This window comes from Pseudomyrmex gracilis, unplaced genomic scaffold (assembly GCF_002006095.1).
Source record: "Pseudomyrmex gracilis isolate BER0280 unplaced genomic scaffold, ASM200609v1 scaffold_35, whole genome shotgun sequence".
Lineage (NCBI taxonomy): Eukaryota > Metazoa > Arthropoda > Insecta > Hymenoptera > Formicidae > Pseudomyrmex > Pseudomyrmex gracilis.
Genome location: NW_018020619.1, coordinates 284,664 through 294,052, shown reverse-complemented (window position 1 = coordinate 294,052; position 9,389 = coordinate 284,664). Strand labels below are relative to the sequence as shown.

At 36.9% G+C, this 9,389-nt stretch overlaps 1 protein-coding gene across 2 annotated transcripts; it reads right to left on the bottom strand.

The window, feature by feature from the left end:
- Positions 1–1,644: 1,644 nt before the first annotated feature.
- Positions 1,645–8,906, bottom strand: LOC109852769 (aminopeptidase N). 2 transcript variants are annotated; one of them, XM_020424246.1, is made up of 15 exons: positions 8,628–8,906; positions 7,987–8,130; positions 7,618–7,892; positions 7,061–7,261; positions 6,815–6,955; positions 6,358–6,699; positions 6,112–6,262; positions 5,647–5,773; positions 5,463–5,553; positions 5,011–5,185; positions 4,595–4,805; positions 3,637–3,914; positions 3,300–3,499; positions 2,548–2,724; positions 1,645–2,443 (listed from the first exon to the last, which is right to left on the bottom strand). In XM_020424246.1, the coding sequence occupies exons 2-15, from the start codon at positions 8,074–8,076 to the stop codon at positions 1,987–1,989; spliced, it is 2,916 nt and encodes a 971-aa protein (XP_020279835.1). In that variant the 5' UTR covers positions 8,077–8,130; positions 8,628–8,906; the 3' UTR covers positions 1,645–1,986. The 2 variants fall into 2 exon arrangements, with proteins under 2 accessions (XP_020279835.1, XP_020279836.1); XM_020424247.1 differs by having other exon boundaries at positions 7,996–8,130; positions 8,628–8,905.
- Between the last annotated feature and the right edge of the window lie 483 nt (positions 8,907–9,389).

Genomic DNA, 9,389 nt, shown 5'->3' with positions numbered 1-9,389 from the left:
TGAGATTTGCGTCTCAGGCCTTAAAAAGAGACACACGAGCGAAGTCCAAAGAGCGACGGAGTAAGAGCGGCACACGACCGTTGACCCGTCCGCCGGACCCGAAAGATCGCTCGACTCTCGCACGCACACACGACCGTTTCTCCAAGTGTGTGTCGAGAGATAAAGAAAAAATTCGACTAGTGTTACGCTCCATCCATATTATCTCGGAGATAAGCTATATGTTTACATTTCTAAATATAACTCAGAAATAAGAAACAAAAAAGAAATTATTGCAGATGCGCATTCAGGCATATTAGGCGGCCATTACTCAGTAGAAAAAACACTTCAAAAAATCAGACAGCAATATAACTGGCCGAAAATAACAATAGATGTCAAAGAATTTATTAACAAGTGCGAAACTTGCCAATTTAATAAACGAGGAACTCGAAAATGTATTGTATCTAGCAGAAATTCGAACAAAGAAAACAAGAAGTAAGCGTGGACTCTTCGACTTCGTAGGCGAGGTTAGCAAAACACTTTTTGGCACATTAGACGACACAGTGTAAGACTTGCGAATTCAGTTAGTTAAAAATAAAAACAATTTTATTCACTTTCACGGTTACAATGTCTTTTCTTACAATATTTCACTTAGACTTATAATTCACAAACTATCACTTATGTAAGTAGACGGCGCGACCGAGATTACTTGTAAATGGCGAGAGCGACTTGAAGTAACTGACTGGCTGTATCTGACTGACTGACTGACCGCAGGCCTCGGTTCGAGGGCGTGTTATAGGGCCTGAGGTTGGTTATCGAAGGCTCTGGAATTTTCCTTATTTGATATCATTTTTGAGTGTTAGAAAATAATCTGGAATGTTCTAGACTCGATTACGTGTTAGGATAAGCGTGAGAGATTTCCTTATATGGTAAGGTATGTCGAAGGGCCGACGGTGCGTCATGGTCCTATCGCTATCTGTTGACTTAAGATAAACACGGAAAGTTCCAGAAACTACACGTAGCAACTAAATTAAACTAGACTATGGTCACAGTATATCTGATACCATATACTATCATTATGAATGAAAAACAAGTTCAAAAAAGTATTATATACCCATTTTCAAAAGCTTTATATAGTTTTGTATATTTATTTGCTTCTGTAGAAGCGCTTTTAATGTTGTGCAGTAAATAAAATTAAAAAATAAAGAAATTTAAGTTATAAAAACGTCGGTTTACAGGTCTCTATAGTCGGTATCCAGTACCCTCTTAATGTACATAGAAAATGTGAATTGAATAACAACTCTTAAATTCAAATAGGATGCTATTTTGCATCACATGTATATTAATATATGTATGTGTATATTTTCTATGTGATGATTTACATATTAAAAAACTATTTTGCACACACATCTAGTGTATGGCTCTCAGGTTTATTTCTTGATTTAGTTTATTTTTAATACAGTATATTTTGTGATACAAAAACATTTGTATATCGTATTCGAAAGATATGTACGCATATATTTTTTGAAAAACAAAAAAAAAAATATATATATATATACATATATATATATATATATATATATATATACAAACACACACACACACACACACACACACACACACACACACACACGATAGAAGATGTATTTAAATGTTATCTATTTAAAGTTTTTTAACTCGGCCCTTGGCCAAAAATCTATATCTTTTTGATTAATATACCTATAAAATTTTGATATTTATTAACTTATGAAATAAACATATTTATATAAAAGAAACACATTTTTTGACTCTTCTAAATCTATTTAGTATTCTACGTATATATTTTTAACAACAGTTTATATTAATAAAAATTATAGATACGTACGTTATTTGAAAAGTAAAATGGCTCGCGCGTAACGCGCGTGCTTCTGTTGTAATCTTTCTAGCATTTAGAAAAAAATTAAATGTTGCGTTTATTTATTCTATTCACAACTATAGAGTACGTAAAGTGTATTTCTTATGATAGCTGAATTAATCTGTCGTTGTTGGTACAGTGGTTATCGAAGAGTTCTCAGTGGACGTTGAAGTTGCAATTGCGTCCAAATCTTCCTTGGATAGATTCTCGTTGAGCCAAGTGTCGATCACCGGCACGTTTTCCTCGTTCCACTTGGTCTCCTGCTTGATAATCGTAAGCGCTTTCTTGATGATGGCGTCCGCCGATTCAAATTCGTCCCGATGGTCCATGTAGAGCTTGTTCACCTTATCATAACCTTCTTGCGTGTTAAACGACGATGTGGCAAAGTTAACGATACCGTCCCAAAGATAAGCCTTGCTTTCAAAACGCTTTTTCACGGTGTACCAGTGCTCATGCAAAAAGTTGAACAACGTTTTGTAACCGGTCGCGCTACCAGTCAGCATGCTAAAGATCAGGTGGATGTCCGCGTCCGTAAAATTCTCGTTCTGATCCAGTACAGTCACTTGTAACAATCTGATGTCGACAAAGCGACATTTGCGTGTTTATTTATTTTTTGTTAATGCATTTAAATATTTCTTTATGTGCGATAACTTATGTTTTGCAATTATGATACTGACCTTTCGATCTTGTTTGTATCCTTCGGACACCCCGCTAGAGTCTTTAACAAATAGGTGCGCTCGTTCTGTTTTCTTGCCAGACTAGTCTTCGGGAAATTTATGACGCGCTGCAATCCAAACTCCCATTCGTCATCGGTACCCCATTTGAAGACTGGACAAAGGAACTCATTGGCGACTCTGAAATTTCACGAGTTTTGTTTCCAAGACAAAATTTTAAGTTTGTATTTTAAAATTAGATAGGAAGATATACGGGCATTTATATATATATATATATCATATATGAGATGCAAATATAACATTGTATATGAATTCACGATTTGAAATTTTAATTCAAAATTTACGTGAAAACTTTACACAAATAATACATTTTTTGTCAAATCGACCACTTCCTCTGTCCGAAAATTGGAGCAACCGAAACATTTTTTTCTGGGCTTAAATTATAGGTATATATATATATATATGTGTGTGTGTGTGTGTGTGTGTGTTTTATATTTTCATCGTGACCTATTAAAAAATCAATAATAGTAAACTCATTATAATTTAAGCCCAGAAAGAAATTTTTTTGATTGCTCTAATTTTTGGACAGAAGAGGCCGATTTGACAAAGAATGCTTTACATATATTTAGTTTGCAACAAACATCCAGCGTAAGGTTTTCCTTGACCGCTTATGTATTGTTAGTTTTAAACTTCTAGAACCTAAAACTTTTCATTAATTGTTGTATTTTGTATTTATTTTTTATCTGAATACTAACGGATTCCCTTTGTCCGGTTCCTCGTCAGTTAACCATTTCTTGAAATGATCGCGTGCCTCTTTGATGCAAGGCTCGTATCCGGCACGGCAGAGGAAGTTTTTCATAAGACCACGCATGTGAGTTTTCCAGGACGGTTCGTTAGGCTGCGGGTTTTCGCTAAGTTCCAAGTAGAGTGGCTTCAGCAAGCTTCTAATATAGGCCTGAAAATAAAATTTCCTGACCTCAATTACTTTTTTTAATTCACATACACTGAGATTTATTAATATCTGATAAATAAATAGACCAAAGTTAGAAATCGTGAATTTTGAAGCAAACAAAATCCTAAAAAAGCGAGCACCTCGAATTTCAAATATACATCCAGACCCTCGATCCTCCGACCAACATGATGAATCATCGTGAACACCGGCTCCCAAACCACGTGGTTTTTCTCTTCCTTGAGAAAAAGTGTCATGTTCATGGCGACGCTGAAACACAGCTCGCCGGCGTACGCCAGGTTCCACGCGTCGTGCAGAAGCTTTGCTCTCGTTATCGGAGGTATTTTCTCGCGGTCTGGTCCACGTAAATACTTTGACAGTGACTTCCAGTTGCAGGAATCGTAGTTTACCGGAAACATTCCTGCAAATAATAATAAAAATATGAAATTAACATTCGGTCAATAGCGTTGGTTCTTATTGACCGATTTAATGTTAGTTAAAAATTTCAAGAGCCTTATTTCTTTGTTTTAATAAAAATATGACTAATGTTAAACAAAAAAAATTGCAGAAATCGAATAGTAGAATAACTCCAGAAATTTTAACAATTAAATCTTATTGAAGCTCGATAAGTTACTAAACTAAGAAATATATTTATGGTCATGCGAGCCGATCGCAGGATGTTGTGTGGAAAAATAAAAATTTACACGCGAACAAATATATATATGCATATATATATATATATATACGCAGTGTTTCCGTACAACATCCTGCGATTGGCTCGTATGACCGTAAATATATTTCTTAGTTTAGTAACTCCAGAAATGTCAAGCATATAGAACCGATTCTTTTTACAGAATACAAAATTATCTTTTTCTTCTTTCAAGTAGCAAGAAAAGATAAATGTTTTTCTTTTTCTGAGAATTGCGCAGTCATTCAAGAATATTGGGGCATCATCACTAGTGGAGAAAACTATTGGCCCGTCCATAAAAAAGAAATTACTTAAAATTACAGGAATTTTATTGTAATTGTAATTATGTATTCGCGTTACACTTAACACGAAAAAAACATTGCAACAATCTGTCTCCAAGAATATTTTCTCACCTATTTCTTCGGGATTAACGATAATGAAATTATCTTTTATTGTGATGTCCGGGATGGTTAGATTTTTTGGTTCGATCTTTCTTGTCAGCCACACAGTCGGTTTTGTATTGGAGAAGTTCAACTTGTCTTGGGCCTGCATTACTATAGGAATGTCCCACTGATAGGACACTTTTGCCGTCGATTGTGGCGGTATGTCTCTCAAATACACTTTCTAAAAAAACAAACAAGATACTGGAAGTGAATTTAAATAACAAAAAGGCAAGTTCGTAACTATCGCGTTGCCGAGAAACAATTTAATCGTAAGTTAGCGGCACAATCGTGACTATCTCTAACGTTCATTATCTATGCAAAAATCGCGTCTACTATCCCGCGTCGTTCGTCCTTGAAGAAAATAACGCTCTTATGTTTGATTTTACCTGGCTGAGATTAATTTTCTCAGTTTTGTAATCACGAATGACCGTGACCAACGGCACTCTGTCCCGATTGATCCACGACGCGGCAATGCTGTTGATGGTCAAACCCGGTGGTAAATCATCGGCCACCTCATTCAAATAAATAAAGATGTCGTCGTGAAAAAAGGTTCTGCGATTCCTACGAAAATGAAATAAACGTACAACACGTACAAATTCCTTCTCGATCGATCAAAAGTCGATAAAAAGTAGCCGGAAAACAGGATGCAGATAAAGATCATTTTTCTCACAATTTTACATTATTTAAATTGACTTTTAACAAAGTAGCAGACTTTTATTTGACTGCGGAATAAAAATCTATTTTCTAAATCAAATCTTCGTCAAAATATCAAAACAAGTTTAGTTTGAAAAAGTGTTTGTAGTCTGCTTCCCGGCTAAGTGACGAAAGCAATTACTACTCTTTCGATAGCTGATGGAAAAAGTTCATCACGCCTTTTTGGAACTGGCCACGACCGAGAGTGTAATTGAACATTCGGAAAACCAACTCGGCTGTAAAATCAAAGAAAGACGGAAACAAATAATTTATTGCAAGTAATATTTCTAATTTATATAATGATACTTTGTGTCAAAATTTGATCACACCTTTCGTCCACGTTGCTTCGTGTCGAATGCCGGCCACTCTGGAGAAAGGTGCTGTCTGCGCGAACTCGTAATATAGAGGATATAACATTGTCATTGGCCACTTTCCTTCCATTTCGTCCGGATTGAGCTGGCGGATGTGTTATAAATACATTACGTTTTTTTAAAAACAAATAAAAATATACATGGTGTGCTGTAAGTCAAGATCAATCGGGATGTGATTAGGGACCCAAAAACAAGAAAAAAAAGTTAATATGAACATATGTCCTGAAATGCGTTGTTTTTGAATTATCGCCATTTTTTATGTTGAAATTGCTGTATTTTGTATTTTTCAAAATTAAAAGAAGGGATGGTTAGTATGTTTATTTCAACGTTTTTTCTTGTTTTTGAGTTCCCAATCACCTGTCGAGCGATTTATTTCGATTTACGGAACATTCTGTGTGTATGAAATATTGCAAAATATCTTACATCAAATGTTGCCATTGACGCCAATAACGAATTTAAAGCCTTGTTAACAGGCGCGTCATTTCGACGATACGGAGTGACGGATTGACCGATCCATTGATAAAGGAGTTCGTAGGTTGTAGACCAGAACAGAGGACTACTGAGCTCGCTTTCTCTAAAAGAATAAAATTAATTCATTTCACAAATGCTACTGATGCTACACAATATATATTTTTACATATAAAAATATGTAATTTTACATATACATACTTGAAGAACATGAGACCCCAATTGTCAGAAGCTTTAGAAACGCTGTACATGGGCAGCGCTACGACGTCCAATTTTGATATCCCGATGGAGCTGTTGAAGTAATTTTGTAGATAATTAACAATCCTCACGATTTTGTTAGGGACACTGACTAACGATTCGATAAATTCTTTGCGAGCCCAGACTTTCACTCGCAGTCTCTTCCCGTCCATCTCGTTTATCTCAGCCGTGGGCTCGATGTATTGCAGATCTGACAGCAGGAGGGCTAATTGGTTCGTCGACATTCGAGGTGTCTCTTCGAACTCCTCGACGACCGTGTTTGCTGATTCACCATCGCGTCGAGAACTTTTAGAAAAATATGATAATCATATCTTCGTGAAATCTCTAGAGCCAGTGTGTCTCTTTACATTTGTGATTTTGGCATGGATATATCGTGAAAAAGAGCACGATGTATACGTACATTGATGGCATATTTGTGAGCGCCGTCAGGTCTTTGGAATACGTCAACGTCATTTTAAATGTCGCTTTGTAAGGTGGTTCATCCATACACGGGAACATTTTCCTCGCGTTGTCTAATTGCAAATAAGTGGCAACGAACGAGCTGAAGAAAAAAAAGTAATAGGTAGAAATTTTATTAACATTCCCGCTGTGTTATAGTAGGTGAAAAAATTCTCTTTTAAGAAAGAAATTAATATACTGTCCTTACTGTGTTCGACCGTCTGAGTCTATGTATGCACTTTTGTAGAGCCCGGTAGTTTCGTTGGTCGTTATATTTCCCTTATATGTGACATCGAGCTCGCACACGCTACCATTTTTCACCATCTGTTCTAGATTAATGACTAGCCAGTACTTTTGTTTTTGCAGTGCCCAATTTGCGATGTAAACATCCATTGGAACGCCCTTCTCTCTTTATCATAAATAAAAAAATATTACTGAGTGAGTGCAAAAGTTTTGATTTTGTGATAAAAAAAAAAATGGATCGAGTGAGATTTTATTAAAAACAATTTACTCATTCTTTCACAACAAAAAAGCAAAAGACAATAAAAACACTATGAGAATTACTTGATAAAATGAATAGTTTTTGATAAAATTATTTGATTCATTTTTCTATTATAAAATCTATCAAAACTTTCGCACTCACTCAATGTACACATCATATTTTTTTGTTCACATCAAAATATAGCGTATAATAAATTTTATACTTAAGATGTACAAAAAATTTTTGTGTTAGTTTGTCAATCGAGCATTTTTATACTTGCTTACGCTTCATCGGACGGCAATTGAAGCATTCGGATGTTAACCGTATTAATCTCATACGTCGGATGTGCGTTCAATATTATCCTGTCGCTCGTGTCGGACCAAGTAAAGTTTATCTTTACGTGACCGACGAATTTGTTGTCGGATTCCTTCTCAAAGAACGGTGGAATAACGAGATGCACGTGATAACTGGTTGGCGTAACTTCATTCGGTAATCTGTACTGACGCATTTTGGAGTAGTAGACATCATTTAAGTCAATACTGCGCTTTGATCGTTTATCCTGCGGGGATTGAACAGGTGGATTTTAATCTCTCTTGTTTTCTTTTTTTTACTCTACGATTATGTACGTTAGTTTGTATAAGTTGACGGCACACCGTACTAACATCCTTAAGGCTTCGTGAAACGCTGCACGGTATCGCTGACAATAGAACAAATCCCGCAACCAACCACGCCAACCACTTCATGATGAATTTGGGTCGTAGACGACGTTCGATGCGAGGTTACTTGTAAACGCACGCCTGTTTAATAACAGACACGGATAAATCACATCTCGAATTCAATAATATGAGGTTCAGAGTAAAAAGACAAGAGTTTAACGTAAATAAATGCTCTCAATTATGCTCTTAAAATAAATCTTTGAAATTACTTGTTATTCTGTAAATTTTTCTGTTTCTTTGAAATTCTTTTTTTTTTTAATTTATTGTTTTTTTGTTAATTTAATCTTGTTATTCGCAAGTTTAAACTAAAACAAACAATATAAGAAGATTAAAGAGTTTAACAGCAGTAACTTGTTTTCGAGAAAACTAAGTTTACGTTGTAACTCTTTTTGAATGTTTAAAAAAGCTGCTCTGTTGCACTTTTGTAACAGTTTCAAAAGTGATTACTTGCTCTAGAGAATTGTGTTTTCAAGATAGAATAAGTTTGACACTTTTCTGAAATTTTGAAAAGAGATGCGTACAACGAGATAAATTTTGGAAAATATAATTTTACTTGATATCTCTCTCAAAGAGCTTACAAAGAGCTTGCCGTTATCCTCGGCATGCACGTCTAAAGGAAGCTAAGGATGATCTGTCGCCGGCGCGTAACTGCGGTTTGCCAAGATCTGAATACCGCCGTGTCTCGTCGCGCCGGCTGACCTTGATACCCTGTTTCAAAGAGAAGACAGTTTCCCCTGAGAAGACCACCTCCGAAGAACGACCGTATGACAGCGTGGCCGCGCGCAAACTGTCGACATGAGCTGCTTTCTCACCGCAGGCGAGTTGTCTCGACCAAAAACGTTTCCGTTGCGGAAAAACGCGCGACTGCGATCCCGCGTACGTGACGTTAAACCGCGGCACGCGGGAAGAGAGTCGGATTCAGGTCCACTTAGTGCAAATCGGCGGGGATCGTCATCTATTATCCAATATATGTCGCCGAGCTGTAGGGGAGCCTAATCGCGACGAGTCAATCCGGACGCGGCTCAAGAGGCGACGACGTCAACGGCCAATCTGCAATCTGACTGTGTCGATCAATGGGGTAACAAAATGCGTCTCTCAAGCATTCGACCGGGCATTTTCACTCAGGACCTTGGCGCCATTGTGCTCCCCTTTAGACACTCCTCGTCCCGGTGTGTGATTGCGTTCGCTATCATTACAACGACACGTGCCGCCGATTTGCGTGCCCCGGCTCCTGGTACCGATTCCGGACTCAAAGCCCAATATGCACTTGGATCACGAACCAACCAGATCGCCTCAATTGAACTTGATGAAGTGTTTTGTTCGCGAGATTTTCTCTTGCG